General features: G+C 41.7%; 1 protein-coding gene across 3 annotated transcripts in view; it reads left to right on the forward strand.

Annotated features, from left to right (window-relative positions):
• LOC118001793 (tubby-related protein 4) overlaps positions 1–23560 on the forward strand; it is a 238822-nt gene that overhangs the window by 54831 nt on the left and 160431 nt on the right. For 2 of the 3 annotated variants that reach the window (XM_034991940.1, XM_034991939.1), the window contains exons 2-5: positions 5620–5875; positions 6979–7070; positions 7443–7528; positions 8374–9212. In XM_034991940.1, the coding sequence (XP_034847831.1) occupies positions 8961–9212 (252 nt within the window). In that variant the 5' untranslated portion in view covers positions 5620–5875; positions 6979–7070; positions 7443–7528; positions 8374–8960. The remainder of the gene's footprint in view (positions 1–5619; positions 5876–6978; positions 7071–7442; positions 7529–8373; positions 9213–23560) is intronic. The other variant, XM_034991941.1, reaches the window with a different exon arrangement.

Genomic DNA, 23560 nt, shown 5'->3' on the forward strand with positions numbered 1-23560 from the left:
GGGAGAGTGCTTGCTAAGGTTGGATATAATAATTTTTAAAATTCTTTCTTACTGGTTGATTTAAGTTTTCTAAAAATCTCAAAGGATTGGTGCCTAATCTAGTTCATAGCCTATTAAACCTGTTCATTGTGAGATACATCATACATGTTGAATATGTTCAACATACAGATAGTAAAAAATAATTAAGAGCACACTATAACCACCACCCCAGTCAGAACATGGGGTATTGCCAGCACCCTAGCAACACCCCTGTGTGTGTGCCTCTTCCCATTCACAGTCTGCACCCCAAGGTCACCACTGTGCTGCTTTGTGTTATCTTCTTGCCTTTAAAATTTTAGTTACACTATCTGTGTGTGCAGTCTTTTTTTTTTTTTTTTAAAGATTTTATTTATTTATTTATGTGTGAGAGAGCACATGAGAGGGGGGAGGGTCAGAGGGAGGAGCAGACTCCCCGCCGAGCAGGGAGCCCGATGCGGGACTCGATCCCAGGACTCCAGGATCATGACCTGAGCCGAAGGCAGTCGCTTAACCAACTGAGCCACCCAGGCGCCCCATGTGTGCAGTCTTAACTGATAAGATTAGTTTGGCCTGTTTTGAACTTTATGGATTCATATTGTACGTATTTTTTCGTGGGATCCCTTTACTCAACATTATGTTTGTGAAATTCACCCATGTTGTTCTATATTGTGTTCATTTACATTGCTTTATGGAATTCTGTTGTTTGAATCTGATGCACTCTGTCCATTCAGGTTGGTACCGTTGTTTTGGCTCAGGTACACGATACTGCTACTCTAGCAGGGAGTACCGGGAAGCAAAGGGTGTAGTGCACACGTTCAGGAGTGGGATCCCTGTTGGCCGAGTACTCACATCTTCAGTAGTCCTAGCTAATACCCCAGAGTGGTTGCTTTCTTTTTAAATTTTTATTTTATTTTTTATTTTTTTAAAGATTTTGTTTGTTTATTTGACAGAGAGACAGCGAGAGAGGGAGCACAAGCAGGGGGAGTGGGAGAGGGAGAAGCAGGCTTCCCACTGAGCAGGGAGCCCGACGCGGGGCTTGATCCCAGGACTCTGGGATCATGACCTGAGCCGAAGGCAGACACTTAATGACTGAGCCACCCAGGCGCCCTGAGTGGTTGCTTTCTTACAACTTTCAGTGGATATATTTCTATCAAAATCGTGGAAATGGAAAATATCTTTCCTAATTTATTTTATCTCTGATCTCTAATGTTAATTCAAATGATTAAAAAATAAACCAAAGGTGTATTTTTCTCCCCACCCCCCCACTAGTGAATTTTATCTATGTTGGTGGAAAGTAGGAATCAGATAGAACAAAATAAACTATAGTGAAATAACTCTAGTTAGAAAATAAAAGTATCTAATTACAGACAAGGGAGGCAGAGAATGCAGCACAGGGGCTTTTGCATAATACTCAGTTAAGATTTGTTGGTTGATTAATCTGGGAGTGCCTAATTCCTGCAAGGTTTCCTCTTCTGAACAGTGTACCATTCTGTTCCTAAATTGTACTTTTCCGAATTCTGGGGCTCCTAATTTGCCATTAAGAACTGGATAGTATGGAAAGTTAGAGTGGGAAGGATCTCGTAAGTTTACTGACTCTTACGCCACTGTCGGGTTATTAATTCAGTCAGACACATGTATTATTTAAGATTGTAATCTCCAAAAAGCAGGGATGGATTTTTCAGTGGTTTATAGGAAGAGTCTGAAAATAAGCTCTAATTACCAAAAGCAGGTCTGGGCCTGTATTACAGTATTTAGGGTAAAAAATATCATAATGCCAAATTTAGGAGTATTTACTTTCAATCCATTACTGACTTTTCTGAGAAAGTCTTTAGAAAGTCTTTAGAAGTCTTAGAAAGAATAATTTCTTTTCTTAATTTTATTTTATTTTATTTTTTTAAAAAGATTTTATTTATTCATTTGAGACACAGAGATAGAGCATGAGCAGGGAGAGAGGCAGAGGGAGAGGGAGAAGCAGACTCCCCGCTGAGCCAGGAGCCCGATGTGGGGCTTGATCCCAGGACCCTGGGATCATGACCTGAGCCGAAGGCAGACGCTTAACCATCTGAGCCACCCAGGTGCCCCTCTTAATTTGATTTTAAAATTAAGGTGAAATATATGTAACAAAACTTACCATTTTAATGACTTTAGACAACTCAGTGGCCTTAAGTACATTCACATTATTTTGCAGTTATTGCCACTGCCCATCTCTAAAAATGTTTTCATCATCCCCACAGAAATGCTGTACCCATGAAATAACAGCTCCCCAGTCCCCTCACCCCCAACCCCTGGCAGCTACCATTCTATTTTCAGTCTCTATGAATTTGACTCTTCTAAGTACTTCATAAAAGTGTACTTACAAGATTTGTCGTTATGTGACTGACTGCCTTGTTATTTCATTGAGCAGAATGTCTTCATGGTTCATCCGTGTTGTAGTGTGTGTCCAACAGAAAGTTCTTTCTTCTTCTTCCTCTTCTTCCTCCTTTTCCTCCTCCTCCTCTTTCTCCTCCTCTTCCTCTTTCTTCTTCTCTTCCTTCTCTTCCTCCTCCTCTTCCTCTTCTTCTTTTTTAAGAGAGAGCATGTGTGCATGTAAGGGGCAGGGAGGGGCAGAGGGAGAGGGAGAGAATCTTGTGAGGGGCTCAGTCTCAAGACACTGAGATCATGACCTGAGCTGAAATCAAGAGTTGGACGCTTAACTGACTGAGCCACCCAGGCGCCCCAGTAAGTTCTTTCTTCTGAAGGCTGAATCATATTCCACTGTATGTGTAGACCGCATTTTGTGTATCTGTTCATCTGTCTGTTGACACTGGGGTGGCTTCCACCTTTGGGCTATTGTGAATAATGCTGCTATGAACATAGGTGTAAAATACTGTTGGAATCCCTGCTTTCAGTTGAATAGTTGCTTTTTAATCTTTCTATATCAGACACCTTTTACTTAGGAGTGTTGAATTAATAGTGAACTGCTCTCAGAAGCTGATCAGTTATATCTTCATTTTCTCATCCTCTGAAGGAAGGGAAGTATGCAGCATCATTGATTTCTGTCCGTGGTATTGCTAGAATAGGTGCCAGCCTTTCAGTGACCAGGACACCACAGTTGTGGTATTTTGTTGTTGATTTTTGTATCCATCATTTGAGTCATCATAAAGTAGTATGTCATTTTTTCTTAAAATACCTGCCTTATTTGGTTAGCCTATATAGTGCTTTATAATTTTAAAAGTTGGGTTAAAAATCATAGCCACGTATCTAAAATGAAACACTTTTGTTTATGCTTTTACTACAGAAATTTATCCTACGTACTTTAGTATAATAGTTATTGAAGGCCTACATTTTGGAGAATTAGCATATACCAGTGGTTTTCAAACTTTTTGGTCTCAGGGACCCTTCATAGTCTTAAAAATTGCTGAAGACCCCCACAAGAGCTTTTGTTTATGTGCCTGTTAGCTATTGATATTTACCATACTAGAAATTAAAACAGAAATTTTTAAAAATTACTAATTCCTTGGGGCGCCTGGGTGGCTCAGATGGTTAAGTGTCTGCCTTCGGCTCAGGTCATGGTCTCAGGGTCTTGGGATCAAGCCCCAAGTCAGGCTCCCTGCTCAGCGGGAGGCCTGCTTCTCTCTCTCCCACTCCCCCTGCTTGTGTTCCCTCTCTCGCTGTCTCTCTGTCAAATAAATAAAATCTTTATAAAAAAAAATTACTAATTCCTTTAAAAATAATAAACCTAAATGTTTTAAATATGTTTTGTATGAAAAAAATCATATTTTCTTACTAAAAACATTTACCAAGAAGAGTGGCATTATTTTAACATTTTGGCAAAATATCTTTTAATGTCCGACTTAGTAAAAGATAGCTGGCTTCTTATATCTGCTTCTGCATTCATTCAATCTATTGCAGTATGCTGTTTTTGTTAAAATATATGAAGAAAATCTGACCACACAGATATGTAGTTGGAAAAGGAAGAAATATTTTAATAATCCTTTCAGATAAGCATGGATTTTTTTTGATAGTATACTAAAACTTAACAAGTGGCAGTTTCTTAAAGGTTAGTAGCATTAGGGAATTTTAAATGTTATTGGTGAATTTTTTGTACTTGGTTAGATCAAAATCCTTTTGTCTTTCTTGCACCTTGATGGCTCTTTTACTCAAGCCTAACTTGTATCCTCATGCATTGATCATTTGGGAAATATTGGTTCACTAAGTTATGTGAATCTTCCAAATACTGATACACTATGAAATATGAAATGCAATATAAAAAATTCACATTTGTTAATGTTACCTCCAGTTGCATCCAGGATATCTTTAAATCTTGCGGAGCTGTCAAGCTCCTAATGATAGACACTGGTTTTCCCAAATTTCTGATTTTAACTTGAGTGCTCAACTTTTGTTATAGGCAGCATATCCTGTCAGTTGTTTTCCTTAAAGTGACATGCTCCCTTTGTCCATGTTTGAGAAGGTGCCTGCCAAAGACCCAGGCCATCATTTGTCATTCATTTTTTTCAGGTATTCCGTGCAACAAGCATCAGTTCAGTTTGCAATTTACATGACAGCACAGGTGCTTTTCCCAGTGTCACCCTTGTGCTTCAGGAGTCAGTAGGGATGCTTTCTGGGTACTGGATAGTTTGAAACACAGAATATTAACCAACCGTGTGCTAATGGTTGAGACTTAATAAAATTAACAATTTGTACCTCATAAAGAATATTCTTTTTTAAAAAAAAAAGATTTATTTTATTTTATTTCTTTTTTAAAGATTTATTTATTTATTTTAGAGAGAGAGAAAGCACAAGCAGGAGGGGCAGAGGGAGGAGGAGAGAGAATCTCAAGGCGACTCCACACTGAGAGCGGAGGGAGTCCTATGTAGGGCTCCGTCTCAGGACCCCGAGATCTCAACCTGAGCCGAAACCAAGAGTCGGATGCTTCACCTACTGCACCACCCAGTGCCCCCATATTTATTATTTAAGGAGAGAAAGATGGGGGAGGGGCAGAGGGAGAAGGAGAGAGAGAATATCAAGCAGACTCCCCGTTGAGCACAGAGCACCACTTGGGGCTTGATCTCATGACCCTGAGATCATGACCTGAGCCAAAATCAAGATTCGGACGCTTAACCGACGAGCCACCCAGGCGCCTGTGCATCGAGAATATTGTTACGTGAAGCCGGCATTTTTACAAAACCCCGGGAGTGCTGGTACATTTTGGCGCCAGTGCCTTCACTGGTACTAACGAGCTGAGTCTGACCCACTGTCGCTTTTGCACCCTTGATAGATCTGTCGGTACAGTGCAGAAGGCAAACACTGTGTCTTAGTATTATTACGAAGATAATTTTGACTTCATGGATCCCCATCAGGAGGATTTCAGGGGAATTGACCGCTTACACTGCCATATATAATGTGGATGCTTTCATAATCATGGATTCTGCTGTTAAATAGTTTAAAACCTGTGTGTATATAGCTGGGTCTTGAGAAGTTGTGTCTGCTTTTTCCACCTGTGGCTGCCCCACGTCAGAACAGGGACTGAGGCCATATTACAGAGTGGTATTAGCATTTTAGGAGGAGGAACATGGTGTTAATTTGAATTTTATAGCATTTGTTTTTACTTTTTTCCCTCAGGTACAAGTGCTTTCTTGAGAGAAGTCCTGAGAGAATTTAGTGATTTCGATTTATAGACTCATACAAAATACGTGTACTAGGACTCATCTGAATTAGAGTATCCCAAGGAAATGACGTGTAGCTGCCGCCTTGCTCCTGCCTGCCTCCTATAAACTTTTACTTGAATACCTAGTTTACACTGAACTCTACGCCAGGACTGAGAGAGAGAGGTTCCCAGCCTCTAGGAGCATAGAGAAGAGTGTTCGAATGCGGCGTGGTGAGTGCTGTCGTGGAAGGTAGCGCAAGGTGCTGTGTGGGAGGCTTCACAGGGCAGGTGCTGTTGTAGGTGGGTTTTAAAGGAAGTGCGTAGGCGCTTGGCAAGGAGTGGAGACATGAAGGAGAGGAAGGACACAGGACTTTGGGGGGCAGGGAATGGCCAGATGCCACAGTGTAACACAGGCAGGGCTGGACCCGGAGGCTGTGGCCGGAGAAGAGGAGAAGGGTCTTGCTGGGGTTTGAGCCCATAGACTGGAGGTTTGCAAAGTCCGGTGCCCAGACTAGCAGCGTTAACATCTCTGTGGAACTGGTTATAAATGCAGACTTTAAGTGGCAGGTGTTTTGGGTGGAGCTCGTCTGTTTAACTAGCCCTCTAGGGGACTGCCTGGGCCAGGGGAGAACAGTGTAGGTTCTTCAAATAGCCTTGAAATTTAGAAAGGTCACCCTGAGGGCCCTCTGGAAGGTGGGATGGTGTGGGGACGTTAGGGACCGCATTGTCCAGTGTTTTTATGGTTGTGATGCAGGCCTGGACTGATGGCAGTAGGAAGGAAGAGAGGGTGGATTTGCTGGAGATGGATTCTCTAGGACTTTATCACTAGTAGACAGCTTAAAAGCCATGAAAACAGCTGTTCTTTGCTCTGACCTGCCTGCAATCAGAGATGGAGGCATTTTTAAAGGCCCTTGCGTCTTGTGTCTTCAGGCAGCAGCTTTTACCCATAGTGAAAAAACCAATCAGATAACTTGCCTGAGCCTCTTGAGTCTCCTTTTTGAGGCTGCCTGCTCAACTAGGATGATGGCCCCTGGAGGGCTAGAGTTGCACCAGCAGCACGCAGAGTCTTAGAAAGGACGGCAGGGTATATGCCCAGCTACTGGCAGATGGCATTCACCCTCCTTATGTTGTCTGTTGTCTCTGAGCTGGCTAAGTATACCCTTTTACTGTTTGAATTTGAGCAATCAGTAGCTCTATTTGGTGTGTCTGTGTGTGTGTCTATGTGTGTAAAGAGGGCGTCTCCCAGTTTCAGTTACAGCAGTTATTCAGTTAGAACCTCTCTTCATCAGTGTGTTAAAGTTCTTTTTTTTTATATATCCTATCTTGTTTTACAGATTTGTGAGACTCCAGGGCCTTCAAGCTGTGATTAATCAGATGGTTCCTGAAATGACTGGGAAGACAGACGCTTTGGTGCCCATCGAAGAGCGTATGTCTGTGTATATCTAAGACCTTCTTTGTACACATACACATTAACACCAGAAGACAGGCTCATTCTTGTGCACACTTGAAGAGTTTTACAACTGATGAAAATTAATTTAAGAATCAGATGGAGCAACTTGACACTACTGGGCTCCGAAGCCCGGGGAGAAAAATATGTTACTAATGGTCAGTTTTCCACATGGTCTTCACGGGTAAAGAAAGTTTGCAAAAAGAAGAAAAAAAAACTTGCACAGTTCAAGCCTCAAAAATACCTCTGCATTTTAAAGAAGGAACTAAGTGAGAAGGTGGCCGGGGGAGAAGCGTGGTGTCAAGCAGCGCGGGCGGCATCATGCAGCGGGTTTTGCACTTTATTTTCCAGTGTTTTTGGTGATTTGGACAGACTTCAAAACTCTGGACTGAGAAGTAACTCTGGCTGTGTGTCTGACTACAGGAAAGCAAGGTCAGGTATGATGGGACAAGTTTGAACGATGACCTGGTTCCTTTGCCTTTTTCAGTTAACTGTATTCTCGAAGTTTTAATTTATTATTTCCCTTTTCCTTTCCCATATCTGTAGGATAATATTTTAAAGTAGCAACTGAAACCAATATTTACAAAATAAGTATCAAGGAACATCCAAGCAAAGCTTCTTTTCCTTGGACTTTACACGTGGCATTTGGAAGCACCTCTGAATGTGAGCAGGAGAGTGCCCATCAGCACAACATGCTGACTCTTTAGGGAAACAGTGCGGAAGGTCCCGACACTTGTCTGTGTTTTCATTTTAAGGGCTTCTCTTCCCTGTTGAGTCCATATAGGAGGAAGAGTACTTGATAGACTTAATTCTGAGATTAGTCTTTTCCTTCAAGATGGAAAAATAGGTGATCTTTAGGAGCAGAAAGGGGAGAAGCCAGTAGGGGAGGGAGGAAGGAGACGGGGCAAAAGAGAATCCTGTAGTGAGGCTCGGTTTTGTCAACGAGAGGATTTAGGATTCACCCAAGGTGAACACTTGTGCCACTTCAAGAGCTTTAGAACCTTCTGGCTCTGTGAGTGAAGGGGTTTTCTCTCTCCGCCTCTATGGCACCGAGGAACGCACTGGTCTGTGGAGGGCCAGTCAGATGGAGCCCAGCTCTCCGCCAGGACACAGCAACCTGCCTGCTGGGAAGCCAGGCCGGGCCCTGAGGTGGGAAGTTTCTGGTTCGGAACAGTGGGGAGAGTCTTTTTTCCTTGCTGAGCTTGGACTGCTCTCTGCACAAACTCTGGTCTGTTTTGCACGGTTTGTGTGCCTTTTTTTCCCTTTATGCAATCTTTTTCAGCTTCAGCAGCAGAAATTTGTCTAGTTGAGAAAACATGCCAGAGGGTGGCTTCAGAATGATGATTCAGAAGATGATCCCATGTGTTCTGTCTCTGCATCTGAACTTTTGAAGAGAAAATTCCAGCTCGAGGGATTCTTTAAAGCCTTAAGTTACTTGAAATCTATGTATTTGCAACCCTTTGTCTCTGGAATCGTATTACACTAAACTGGAATCTCAGGCTGAATGAGGATAACCAAGTTGAGTAAAAAGAAGAAAGCCCCGTTTCTTGATCAGCACGTGTTAATGACGCTCTTCCTCTAAGGACTTGAAAATAAAAATGAACGCATGTTGTTTTTAAGCATTACCTTTTCCTAGCAGACTGCCATCATCTTTTCTAGAGGAATTTTTTCACTATGCATTTGGTGGATCTTTATAAAATACTGACCTTGTAATTAGATCTAGGTCAGTCTTCATTAAAAGGGGTCGGGTAAAACAACGCAAGCCAACCACAAAAATCACATCAGTCAATTGATCCATGAAAAGAATTGGTTTAAGTTTTTCAGCATTCAGCATTACTTTTTAAATAAAACAGTTCACTGAAAAAAAGTATGTATGCAGCGGTGGAACATGGGCCTGTCCTTTGCAGTGACTCCAACATCCTCTGCCTGTCCTGGAAGGGGCGCGTTCCCAAGAGTGAGAAGGAGAAGCCGGTGTGCCGGAGGCGCTACTATGAGGAGGGCTGGCTGGCCACGGGCAACGGCCGGGGCGTTGTCGGGGTGACCTTCACCTCGAGCCACTGCCGCCGGGACAGAAACACGCCACAGAGAATAAACTTCAACCTGCGGGGCCACAATAGTGAGGTGAGCTGGGGTTTGTTGCACTTTTTGTCTGCTTACTTGGGGAGGTATTCTCGAGCCCCCTCCCTGTGGATTCCACACTTGCTTTGCTTCATTTTCTCCACTTGCTGCCAAGTGACACTTTCAAAACTGAATTTTGTCTCCCATGTCCCAGTGGGAATGTGTTAAGGTGGACACGGTGCCCAGTGGCCTGTGTCCCTCCCTGAGGGTGTCCGTTCTCTTGGGCGCCCTCACTCTCCTTTCCCGGCAGTGGGCTACGCACCGGCAGGGACACTGGGGTGGCTATCTGCCCAGGCTGGGAGGTTCGATTGGATGATCCGAAGCAACATGTCGTGCTCTCAGCCTTTTTGGTCACCCTGTCTGTGTAACAAAGAGTTACTGCCCCTGTGTGAGACTGGCACTGTAAACAATGAAGGTGGTGTTGCCTTCTTCACCTTTCATGGTTAACATCCGCCTTGCTCTGGGTGACGGTTTAATACCTACTGTGTATTTCTTGTACTTGGAGGTGCAAGAACAAAGGAATTCATTGGACAGAGGTGACAGTAATTAACTGGATAAGAGCCATTGTGTTTCATATCTGTTGGGTGTATTATATTGATATTATGCTCTCTCTACATTTTTAACATATTTAAGGATCTATGCACTAATTCTAGTGAAAAAATGTGGCTAATTTTAGATTAAAGCCAATGAAAAGTCATTGCAAATCTTTTTTCTCTTTCTTATGAATTCTTCACAAAAAGGTGAGTTGGTAGGTTTGTGATCACCCATTGTAGTGTTGGATGGAAGAGAGGACTGTGTTTTATTTCCCATTTCTGTTCCTTTTTTTCCATATGTCTGTTATAAGAAGTTCTAGCTCTACCATTTAACTAGCTGGTGTGGTCCTGTCCGAGTCATTCAAGTCATTAGTTTATTCATTGAATTGAAATGAGTTTACTCATTACAATTGAAATAATAATTCCTTTCTTTCAGAGTTGTTGTAAGAATCTATGAGAATATAGTTTTGCAAGGGCTTTGAAAATGGTGGATACTATGTATGTGGATGGTGATATTGTATGCCTCGTCCACCCTAATTACTTAATTGTATTCTTACTGTCCAGCCCTTGTCATGCTACTTAATACCCTTAAATTTCATTATTAGTCTGACTCATGAGGCCAGAGACAGTGTTTTTTGATTTTTGTTTCACAGTTAAGATATGAAAACACATATGCAGTCAGTAGATATTTATTGCATCTCTGTCATGTGCTGTGTGTACTTGCCACCACGGGCCAAGATGAATTACGGATTATGCCTAATGGGAGTCTACAGTCTAGCAGTAAAGGTGAGGTGTGTACCTGGGTATCTCTTTCTCCATGTGTGTTTCAGTTAAGTATGGAAAGGAAGATTTGGGTCATTGAAAGAATTAAGGCTGAAGTTTACTACAGATTTTGTTGTGAAGGTGACTTTTGAGCAGGGTCTTGAGAAATAGATAGAATTTAGGTGGGTTTTTTTGTTTGTTTGTTTTTAAATGACTGATGCAAGAAGATTAAGCTACATTCTGGCCTCAGAGAAGCAGTTTCTCTCTTCTGTGTGACATGAAGGTGCTGGGTTTCCTTTGGCTCCAGCCTGAGCACATGTCTGTATTCACCTTATCACATCAGGTGTGTCCCCAGGAAGATGCATTTGGGGTCTGGCTGGACAAGGACAAGGACCTGTATGTATATTTTGCCATCCCTGGGACAAATCCACCATAGTTGGTAGGAAGTTGACATACTTTGCTCTTCCCACTAAACTATGAAATGTTTACTGTGTATAGGTATACTCTGGTTTGTAAGGGGGATTTTATTCATATTGGGGCATTCTGTACTCCAGTTATTCCATGGCAGAAGGTTTAAGCAAGGTGCTGCTTTAATATATCTGATTTACACAATGCTCAGATGTAGCTGTTTCTGGGCTTAACATATGAGCATACGGTTGTAGTCAAATTTGAAAAATTACACGCTCATGTTCATGACCTGAGTTAAAGATAATTTGTTAGTGACTCACTTTATGTGGCTCTTCTGGTAAAGCAACCATCTCTGTTTATTTGTGTGAGCATATTAGTATGCTAGGTGACCATGTCTGTCTTGTTTCCTTCCCAGGTAAGCCTTTTAAGTGTTCACCATGTAGACACACCGAATTTAGAGAGCATGAACCAGAGGCCACTGTTGTTTGCCTGCAGTCTATGGGGGAAAGCCCTCTTTAGGATCACCCTGCAGGTGCAATGGGGGCAGAAGCTGCCAGGGCTGCCTTGTGGAATTTGGGGCTTTGTTGATGTGCACAAGAGATTTGAAAGTTTAATTACATACAGATAATTAAAGATATGAATTGCAAAACCACAGTCCCTCAGCTTTTCTTATACTTTTTCAGATAAACTTGTACTATAATAACAATTAACAAACAATGGGCACTTACCTAATTTTATATGCTGGAAGGGAATTTAAAACAATAAAACGTACCTTCTAGGTTGATCCATTTTTATCTTCCAGCGTTAGTATTTTAAAGATTTTTCTGAGTAGGAAAAATGGGATAAGAGGATCTTCATAATGAAACTGGGAAGATGGAGCAATATATGAATGAAGTAAATGTGGTATTTAAAAAATACAGTTTTAAATTTCCCAAATGTAGCCATAGTTAACTTAATTTTTCTGGTGAGGGATGTATCTTTTATTTTTAATTTTTATTTTATTTTTTTAAAAGATTTTATTTATTTCTTCGACAGACAGAAGGGGGGAGAGAGAGAGAGAGCGCGCACAAGCAGGGGGCATGGCGGAGGGAGAAGCAGGCTCCTCACTGAGCAGGAAGCCTGATGCAGGGCTCCATCCCAGAACCCTGGGATCATGCCCTGAGCTGAAGGCAGACATTAACCGAATGAGCTACCCAGGCAGCCCTGTATCTTCTTTTTTAGAGTGGACTTGAAAACCTGGGTGGTGGGTGTGCTGGGGTGCAGAGTGCTGCAGTGATGCAGAGGATGAAGCCTTGGGCCAAGAGTGGCTGGTAATGCTTTCTGGGGATGGAGGTGGGGCATGAGCTGGATCTCAGAGCCCCTTTGGTTCTTTACACACTTGAGAGTCCACCGTCGTTTGGCCACTGCTGGGCTTTGGCTTCACAGCAGCCAAGGAGCAGTTCCTGCCCAGGTGACCTGTGTGTCAGAGTCCGGATGTGGTTTGCATGGAAATAAAGCTGGTGACAGTAACTGCTGATGACAGTTGCCATGTGTCACGTGGCCACAATTTTCTATGTGTTTTATGTCTGTTATTTTGTTTAGCTCTTGTAACAGTTCTCTACAGCTCTGTTTTATTCTTCTACCCAGCTGAAGAATTTGAGGTTCAGAGATGTGCTGGAAGTTGTCCAAGGTATAGAGCTAGATGATGATGGCAGACCTGGGATAAAATTCATGTCTGATTGTTTTTCCTTCTGTAAGACACTGCTTCAACAAAGGTGAACCATAGTGATCAGAGAAACAGAGTTATGAGTGACTGTGTTTTGGATGGTGAAGGGTTTGGTGTGAAGTATTGGAGCTGTGTGGACTGGGAAGACTGGACCCTGAGTAGTCATGATGAAAAAGCAACAGTGCTGAATGTTTGTGGGATGAAAGAGGCGCCGCTTTTGGTTTGGGTTGCATTCTAAGACCATTAGAAGACTGTTGTATTCAAAAAGAAGTGTTGAAAAAAAATCAAAGGGCAGTATAAAAATGATCATTCACTTCAGTGCATTGATCCACCAATGTGGAAACCTGAATTGACAGCATTGACTTAATTTATTATGGAATTTATTTGATTATTTTAATATTTATTATGTTTTTATAACATGTATTTATATATTTATAGTAGTTTATTATGGAAATAATAGTCTTCAAGAAGTAGTGTCTAAACATGTCACCGTGATACACTGATAGTGTGTGGATGGCCCTAGTAAGACTCTTGGGATAAGAGCGTAACCAGGTATTATAGATGGAAGATGTATGTGAGAAACCGCTCTTTTAAAGGTGTCTTAGGAATTTTGAGCAGGGAACTGTTCTAGCAAAGAGGCAGAAATAGGACTGTTTCTGTATATTAAGATTAGAATTTTGTTTCACCTAAACTGTCTTATCTGTTTTTACAGCAGAGCTCAGTAGTGTAATTTCTTCTTTATCACAGGAATACTCACACGTGGGTAAATGCTAATAATGAAAAATAGCCGTGTTCTCACTTCTGTCTCCTTCCCCTGCCTCCTGTCCAGGCTATCACCGAAGGCTTATATTATTACATGTTTGATTAATCAGTTTTGGGATTTTGTCTATTGGCTTCTTTCCTATCTTGGCAGGTGGAGATTTAGCTCTCTCTTCCTTGATCACTCAGCCCAACCTTGGCCTGCAAGCTAATCATCCCAGTATTGCTCTATCATAATTGGTTAACTCATTATTCAGTATTTACATTATTTAAACTGTGTCAGTATTGAGTCCAGGCGAGTCAAGTAGGATACTGTGATTATATTTCCTTTACTGTTCAGCATTTTTTTCCTTTGTGATAAAAATAGTCTCATTTTGCAGGATGCCTGGGTGGCTCAGTTGGTTAAGCGGCTGCCTTCGGCTCAGGTCATGATCCTGGAGTCCCGGGATCGAGCCCCGCATCGGGCTCCCTGCTCGGCGAGCAGCCTGCTTCTCCCTCTCCCACTCCCCCTGCTTGTGCTCACTCGCTCTCTCTGACAAAGAAATAAATAAAATCTAAAAAAAAAAAAAGCCTTACTTTTCCTCGTGGTTTGGTTTCTTTATCTGTTGTGAATCTTCCAGCATCTTCAGTATGTTTCTACATGTTCAAACCAGTAAGATGATTTATTGGTTCTTTTCGTTTTTGTTTTTTTCCTGGAGACCTCTGTCTGGGCGTCCTTTGTCTTCCTGCTGCTCTTTGGATTGGTGGCTCCATGGACCTGCTGCCCAGCTGACTTCCTGAACTTCCCTTTTGTCATCACCTTGAGAATTTCCTTTGCCTCTTACTTCTGCTGTATCTCTTGTTTCTTTGACCTTGTATCTTTCTCTTGGTTTAACTCGTTCTTTTGTTGGAGCGTAATCACCAGTATCTTCCTAAGAAAGAATTTGTAAGTCATGAATTTCAAGACCTGTATGTCTAAAAATGTCTTAATTCTTCCTTCACTATTGATTGATAGTTTGTCTAGGTATAGATTTCTAGGCTGGTTCCTTCCACAATTTGAAAGCATTTTTCCATAGTCTTCAGACTTGGAGAGTTATTATTGAGAAGCATAGTAGTTCAGGCCCTGAAGCTAGACTCTGAATCCTAGCTTTGAGTATATTATTTAACTTCTCTGTACTGTTAATCTTCTCAATTGTGAAATGGTTTACAAATAGTACTTTTCTCATGTAGGTTTGTTGGAAGGATTAAGTGAATATAACTGTATGTAAAGCATTTAGAACAGTGCCTGGTACATCATGAGGGCTTTCTAAATTGGCTGTTACTATTATTGTTATTATAAATCTTCTATATGTAATCTGTTAAAAAAATCTGGAAGTTTTGGCAACTGCTCTTTATCATAGATATTCTGGAATTTCACAATGATGTTTAAAAGTAATATACCATAAAGCTGTTTGGCACCTCTGTGTATGTGTACATGGGAGGGTGTTTCAGCTGGTAGATTTTACTGTGGAATAATCTGGGGGAGAACCGACTGTTTTGCTGCTAACTGCCAAATGTCAGCATCCAAGCATATTTCTCTGGGGTTGTTCAATTTCTCTAGATAAGGCCCTTCCAGTCACATGCCTGTGAATTTACTTCTGCTGCCAGCATTCGAGAGCTAAGGGTGTGTGTGTGTGTGTGTGTGTGTGTGTGTGTGTGTGTGTACACGTACACGTACACGTACGTACACATGTGCTGAGGAAGAGGTAGCGATAGGAGGAGAAGGAGCTAGTGTTCATTTAATGCTTCCTGTGTGTTAGACGCCATTCTAAGAGCTTTTTTTTTTTAATCTTGACATCAACTCTCCGATTTTGAACCTGTTATTATCATATTTTATAGCTGAGGAAACTGAGGTACAGAGGGGTTAAACAGCTTGCCCAAGGTGACATATCTCTCCTAATCGACAGAGTTGAGACTGAACCAGGAGCCCCATGGATTCCATCCTCTTAACCTCTTGGAAAATCACCTGAGGTTCAGTCCCCGTCACCATCTTCACTGTGCCAGGTCCCCAAGGCTGTTGTCTGTGGATCCGTGGTGACAGGAGAATGAGCCGTCACCGTCTGATGCTGTGAGGGAGAAGCCTGCCTGCTTCCATCAGGAGTGCTCCGAGGGAAGGAGCATCCTCTGCTGGCCAGTGCCACGCCGACTTATGTGTGGCTTTTCTCCCAGCACCCAGGCTCATGCCTGAACCTTTCTAGGCTTTCTGCTCCGGACATCTCTCTGCAGGCACTCAGCTTGGCCTTGCTCTATTCTGGGAATCCATTTGCCACTCCTTAACCATTTTCTATCTTCATATGCTTTGATTTGGGCATCATTGAAGACGGCCTTTGTGTTTGTTTTCATGCTTCTTGTTGTAAGGTGATTCCCTCCCTCCCTCCCTCCCTCCCTCCCTTCCTTAGATTTAGAGAAAGTGTGTGTGCACACGCACAACAGAGAGTGAGTGAGAGAGAGAAAGAGAAAGAAAGTGCATGAGTGGAGGCAGGGGCAGAGGGGAAGCAGACTCCCCACTGAGCTGGCCTGATCTCCCGATTCGGAGATCATGACCTGAGCCAAAACCAAGAGCTGGTCGCTTAACCTACTGAGTCACCCAGGCGCCCCTGTGAAGTGATTTTTCTAAGAGAAGGATTAGGATCATTTTTAGTTCGACATCTTAAATCAGAAATCTCCTGTTAAGATATTTTTTTGAAGGTTCTTAAAAGCATTAACTACAGATTTTTTTTCCTAAACAAAAAACAGAATATAATAGAATTATATTTTATTAAGAAAATAGAATTTGTTGAAATGATGGCATTGTTTATTTTTTTCCCTTAGCAATTTGTTTAAAAATTTTTTTCTTCTAATAGAAATAAATAACCATATCTGCAAGTAACTTAGACACATGGAAAATACAGTCTTTTGGGTGTATTTCTGCTAGAGAGAATGAGAGAGGGATGTGGATACAAGGCAATAATTTTTTTGGTAATAGCCTCCTATGGAAGCAGCTTCAAGCTATATCATGTCAAAATGAGAGTGAATGAGATTAATACTGAAGTTCTGGGCAAATAAATATTTCCCCCACTATAGAATCTGTGTTCGTGATTTATTAATAGGTGAACTCATGGATTCTTGAACCAGACTGCCTCTGTGCTGTGGTTGTATTCTCTGTAAGGGTACAGCGACACCTGCCTCCTAAATTGCTGGTGACTGAAGTTGGAATCCACGGACAATATACGTGAAAGAGCTCCTAAGCCTTTGTTCTTAGTTAATTATGATTAGACTCGCTGTCGTCCTTGGGCATTGTACCCATCTGCACTTCCTTCCAAGGCTAAAACAGTGGAGCCATGGCCTCTCTGCTGAGGAGTGGCCTCAGGTTTGCAAAATGTGGGAATGGAATGTGAGGTGGGGGGCAGGTGAGGGGCTAGGCACAGGTTGGAGGTGTTCTTGCTAGGAGGGAAGCTGGGCTCGTGCCAGTAGTTTTATTATAGGTTTGGGATTCTGGAACATTGGTCACCTCGTGTGTATTGCTTCCTTATCCGTAAGGTATTCTGGACTTTGTTTTAAGCAGAGCTCACTCACCTGCCTACTTCCATCTGAGTTCCCAGAACTTGGGTCAGGGCCTCAGGTGTCCGGGAGCTGCCTAGTGGTCCCTCGGCAGGGAGAGCGCAGGCATCGTGCACAAGTGGATGCGTAGTGCACCGGGCAGTGTGTATCATACTCTTAACAGGAGGTTTTTGGCCAAAGTTGGGTAAAGTCATCTCTCTGGGATGTGGTCTGAGCTGGGCCTGGGAGGGTGCGGGAAGGGAGAGAGAACATGAGAATCTGGGCCGTGCCGAAGTTTGGTATTTCTGATTGGGTCCACCCACATGCTTGACTCTGAACTTCCAAAACAAATACGCCTGTGTGTTTTGCCCGAGATTATACTGCTGGGTGTTTTTGTTGTACCTTCTGGCAACCTCCATTTGGTTTCTCTTCCTCATTGTTGCTGTTTTATGGAATCTTTACTGGCGTTTGTTGTTTTTTCCACTTGGCCTACTTAGATTTGGTCTACTAAATACAGAGGAAATTGTCTCTGTCCCAGGGGCCTTTCTTTGTCCTGGAGTAACCCTCCTGGTGAAGCTCACCTCCAACCTCTTCCTGCTGCATGTGACCCCATAACAGTGCTCAAGACAAAAACCAATTCCGCCTGTCTGAGGTCTGTTCTCTTTCTTTGCTTCTTAGGTTTTAGAGTTTAAGGATGAGGTTGTTAATCAGAGCCTTAAAATAAAAAAAACAAATAACCTTGGAAATAACATTGTTGTCAGTAAGGTCTATCTTGTAAACTCCTTGGTAGCAGAAATAAATGTTTAATGGCTTTGTTGATAAGATGCTATAAGTTAATGTTTAAGACTTCAGAAGTTAATTTTATTCATTTTACTCAGAGTTTGAAAATGAAAATGTAAAAATCCAGCTATTGTCTCTCCATTTACTTGATATTTTCATGATTTTAGATTTTATTTTTTCCCTCTTCAGGAAATTTGCTATACATGGCATTTGTGACTAATTAGGGAATTACCTAAACAACACAGCCAAAGAGCTCTTTCCTATCTTCTAAGCCTTAAAATTTTCTTGTCTTAATTATGCCTTTAAAAAGCCTAATTATCTACCTTATTTCCAAGATTGAAATTATTTAAAGGTAGTCAGGATCTGGAATGTAAATTGACATTTTCCCCTAGTAATGACATACTTGTTTAAGAGATCAATACCTCTTTATCTATTTTTAAAAAATATTTATTTATTTGAGAGAGAGAACACGTGTGTGTGCGCATGAGCAGGGGGGAGGTCCAGGGGGAGAGGGAGAAGCAGACTCCCAGCTAAGCAGGGAGCCCAATGGGGCTTGACTGTAGGACCCTGGGATCATGACCGGAGCCGAAGGCAGATGCTTAGCTGACTGGAGCCATTCAGGTGCCTGAGATCAATACCTCTTTAAAAAAAAGAAAATTACTGTATTTTAGATCAACAGGGTGTAATAGAAATATGATATGAGCCACATATATAATTTTAATTTTTTAAAAATATTTATTTGACACAGAGAGAGAGTGAGAGACAGGTGGGCAGAGGGAGAAGGAGAAGCAGGCTCCCCACTGAGTAGAGAGCCTGATGCGGGGCTCGATCCCAGGACCCTGGGATAATGACCCGAGCCGAAGGCAGACGTTTAACCGACTGAGCCACCCACGTGCCCCAATTTTAAAGTTTTTAGTAGCTACATTAAAAGTAAAAAAGAATAGATGAAATTAATATTAATAATGTTTTATATAACTCAATATATCTAAAATATTATTTCAACATGTAATCAGTATAAAAACTATTAATGAGATAACTTACTTTCTTTTTATTCATATTAAATCTTTGAAATCTGGTATATGTCAGTTCGAATTAGCCACATCTCAGGTGCTCATTGCCACATGTGGCTAGTGGCCACCGGACCATGTAGTTTTGGACAACACTGTTTTGAGTGTTGTGGCAGAGCTGCATGCTTGCCCCGGAGTTTTTAATGTATGTCTTAGCGCCTTGGATAAAAGACATTTTAAAACCTTTTTATTGGGAAATCATTTCAAACTTACACCAAAGTTGCAAGAAAGTTAAAAGAACACCCAGTCTTTACTCAGAATCGCCTATTGTTAACCTGTACTCATTTCTCTTATGAGCTCCCTCTCTCCCTTGAGCCCTCCTTCCCTCCCTCCCATTCTCTGTGTGTGTGTCCCTCCCAAACCATTTGAGAATATATATCTTGATCTTTCAGTGTATATTTACTAAGAATAAGGACATTCTCTCACATAACCATAGTAGTACAGTTACCAACTTTAGGAAATTTAACATTAATTCAGTACTTTAATGTACTATCCATATTCCACTTTAGTCAATTTTTTTCTCTAGTAAGATCCAGTTTAGGATCACATATTGCATTTAGTTATTACGTATCTGTAAGCCCCTTTAATCTAGAACAGTGCTTCAGGGTTTTGTTTTTGTTTTTTGTCTTTTATGACATTGACATTTTAGAAGAACACTCCTCTCCCTCTTTAATAGAATGTTCTGCATTTGGAGTCTGTCTGATTTTTATTATTATTAAATTCAGGTTAATCATCCCCAGCTGAATCCTCCATAAGTGATATTGGATGTTGTGTCTTTCTTAGGGTATCATATGTGGAGGCACACAGTATCTGTCTGCGCCTCATTGCTGATGTTAATTTTGATCCGATGTTCTTGCTGTGTAGTTACTGTGTTTTCCCCTTGCATTTACAAGCAGTCAGTGGGAGGATCCTTTAAAACAATGCACACATATCCTGTTCCTTACCAGAATTTCCTACATGGATTGATCATCCATTGATTCTTGCTTGAACCAATCTTTACTGTGATGGTTGCACAATGGTGATTTTCAACTCCAGTCCTCCTTGCATATATGGATATTGTGGGTAAGCAAGAGCTGCTTGTTCTCCCCCATTCATCCATCCATCCACCCACGTCTGTTACCAGTGTGAACTCATGGATTTTTCTTGACCTCAATTTTCTGAACTTGGTTTTTTTCTTCAATGCTTATTAAACTTACTTACACCCAGTTTTGCTCAAATTGTTCCACATTTGGTCAGTGGAAACTCCTTCAGGCTGATGTGTTCTTTTGATACACTCCAACCATTGGGGTACCTCTTTACTTTGGGATATAACAAGATGTCCCAGCCTCATCTTGTGCTTAACCTGCTCCAGGTCTGGAAACAGTCATTTCTCTGAGGAGAAGTTCTACTTTTATGGAGGTATGGAGGGATATGGTATTAGGAAACCAAGATCTGGGCTCTAGATGTCATCATTACTACTGGGCTTTCGTTGCCACTGGGCCCTTTCAGTGGATATGTACCTACAAATATACATACTGTGGAGGTCTGGGTCAGTCAGGAGACAGAGACCACACGATAGGTTAAACAGGGAAAGTTTAACATAAAAATTATTAACTGATAAAAGAGTTACAGTAAATACAACGAAACTATATGGGACCCTAGGACTGAGGGTGAGAACCCAAGGAAAGACAAGCTTGGAAGGGGTTCAGATCTCAGATAGCAGATAGCAGAGAAGTTTGTTGGCTTAGCAAGACTGGAGCTGGTCTGAAGGCAAGCAGTAAACAGCCCTTTGGAGAGCAGTCAGGGGAGCGGGTGATCACCAGCTGGTAGTGTGTTATGCAGGGGGAGTCTGGGGGCAGAAGGCTCTCAGAGTGAATGGGCCACACGGGGGCTTGGAGGAAGGGGCCTTACAGAAAGGATGACCGCACAGTGTGGGCCTTCCAGGCCACGGACAGCTGGGAGAACAGGTGGCAGGGGCTCTGGTTTCTGTGGCAGAAATGTCACTAGCCGAAGGCCAAGAGGTCACAAGAGGGACTCTGTGCTGAGCCAGTAGCTGTGGCCGTTTCTCCTGGATTTCCTCACACCCACCCAGCATCCTCCCACCCTCACGACCCTTGGGAATTCTCTTCCTCGGGATGGCCCTCCAGTGCCCTCTACTGAAAAAGCTTAACATTATGCTCACAATTAAAGGAGAAACGCTTAACGGAATTCCGGTGTTTTACCAGAGCAGACATTGAAGGGTGCATTTGGACCTGAGAGGTGATAAACTGACACACACATACATACACATGCATATATGTACATATATACACACGTGTGTAGCACATATGTATATTAGGAAGTCATGAGTTTACACCAGTATTTCCAATTCCAAACTACTCCCATCGGGCTTCCTTCATTTCATATTTGTATTTTTTCCTTCCATAATTTGCTCAGTCTCATAATACATCTGAAATAGTTTCAGAATTTCTTCACCCATACTAATACAAAAACACACCTACTTAAAAAGATGTTATGGACTGAGTGTGTCTCCCCAGAATTCATATACTGAAGCCCGAACTGCCAGTGGGATCGTATTTGGAGATGGAGCCTTAGGGAGGTGATTAGGGTTAGATGAGGCCATGGAGTGAGGCTCCTGTGATGAAATTAGCTCCCTTGTAAGATGAGACACCAGAGAGCTCGCTCTCCCTTTAGTGTGCAAAGAAGAGGTCAAGTCAGCAGGCAGTGAGACGTTGTCCATCTGTAAGCCCACAGGAGATGCCTCATTATGAAATCTACTTGGCTGGGCAAAACTCGGACTTTCAGCCTCTAGAATAGTGAGAGATAAAGTTTTGGTTGTTTAAGCCATTCAGTCCATGGTATTATGTTATGGCTGCTGAGCTAAGAGAGAAGAGCTCACAGTCGGCTGCCAGGGCTTCCCTGCATGCCACATCCCCCCACACGAGGGACAGCTAGACAACTACTGATGTGCTTAGATGGCTGGGATTAATTCCCCTCTACTTTCCTACTTTTTCTTCAGTTTAGTTAAGTAATTCATCTGAAACACAGTTGGGCTTATTTGTTTCCGTGTTGTTTTCATTTTTGGGTTTTCCCTCTTTCCGATCTTGTTTTGCAGATGTAGAACATTAGCTTGCATTGAAAACTAAGAAACACATAAAGAGGTGTTCTCAGAGAACTGACATTCCTTCCCTTATCTCTTCCACACTCTCCACCCACCTTAGAAATAACTTGGTTACCTTATGGTATTTGTTTGCCGTCTATAAAAATAAGTGTCTGTATGTATTTATAATGTCTTCTTTCCTCTTTTTTCTTTGACAAAAGAGCATAATATATATATGTGTGTGTGTGTTTTGCCTGTTTTATTGAGATATAATTTGACATATAACATTGTATTAGTTTTAGGTGTGTGTATACACACACATGCACACGCACACACATATATATGCTTTTTTACGCTTTGCTTTTCCACTTAACATCTGAAGGTGACTTCACGTCCGCTTGTGCAGATCGTCCACAGCCTCTCACAGCCCCCGGTGTTCTGCTGTGTGTATGTGCCAGAGTTGATTCAGCAGACTCCCAAGTTCGAATATTGAGGGAATTTCCTGTAGTTCGTAATTATAAATAATGCTGCAGTGAATCACTTGTGCATATGTATTTTCATATTATTGGAGATGTATCTTCAGGGTAAGTTCTTAGATGTAGGATTGCTGGGTTGAAATGTGAAAACATATGTAGTTTTGTTATATATTGCCAAACTCCCTTCCATAATGGTAGAACTATTTTGCATTCCTACCAGCAATGTATGAAAATACCTTTTCTCCCACAGCTTCACCAACAGAGTGTATTATCAAGCTTTTAAACTTTTGCCAATCTGCTAGATAAGAAATGGCACCTCAGTATAGTTCTAATTTGAATATCTTTTATTATAAGTGCAGTTGAACATGTTTTCAAATACTTAAGGGCCATTTTTGTATCTTATGAGCTGTGTAGTCACATCTTCCATCTACTTTTCTACAGGATTTTTAATCATTTTGCCTTCTTCAGATTTTAAAAGTTCTTTGTTAGGGACATAAGTTTTTTATTTGTGATATGTGTGTTTTCTCTCTTTTATTTATTTTTTGACTTTGCTTTTTTTTTTTTCTCCATGCAAAAGTTCTAAAAACTTTTTATCTTGTTCAATTTATCAGTCTTTTATTGTATCGGGATTTCGAGTCATAATTAGAAAGCCCCTTTCTATACCTCAGTTATAGGTGAATTTACTCATATTTTCTTTAGGTTCAGGAAAAGACTCATAACAGATTATTGCTAGTAAGAAAATCAACGTATACTTTGTACTTGTTACGGAATCTCTCATGCCTGGCTTTCTTATAATAGGACCAATGGTAATTAAGCACTCTTAGATCTGCCTGGCAGTTTGGTTTTAAGCTCCTGCAAATGGATAAACTAAAGGACCGAGAGATCACCATTCAGGTAAAGTTCGAATTTCAGTCAGTCACAGTATTGAGAATATAATTTATTTTATTTTATTTTTTTTAAGATTTTATTTATTTATTTGAGAGAGAGAGCGCTCACAAGCAGGGGAGAGGGAGAAACAGACCTCCTGCTGAGCAGGGAGCCCGATGAGGGGCTCGGATCCCAGGACCCTGGGATCATGACCTGAGCCGAAGGCAGTCGCTTAACCAACTGAGTCACCCAGGTGCCCTCTCCCCGATTTCATGGGGCATTTTGCTCAGTCTCATCAACATCTTAGAGCTCTCTCTGTGTGACCTCAGGGCCGAGGTTATCTGGAGAGAGGTTTTACAGGCCATGATATTTCTCATC

This window comes from Mirounga leonina, unplaced genomic scaffold (genome assembly GCF_011800145.1).
Source record: "Mirounga leonina isolate KUSES-001 unplaced genomic scaffold, KU_Mleo_1.0 Mir_54, whole genome shotgun sequence".
Classification (NCBI taxonomy): domain Eukaryota; kingdom Metazoa; phylum Chordata; class Mammalia; order Carnivora; family Phocidae; genus Mirounga; species Mirounga leonina.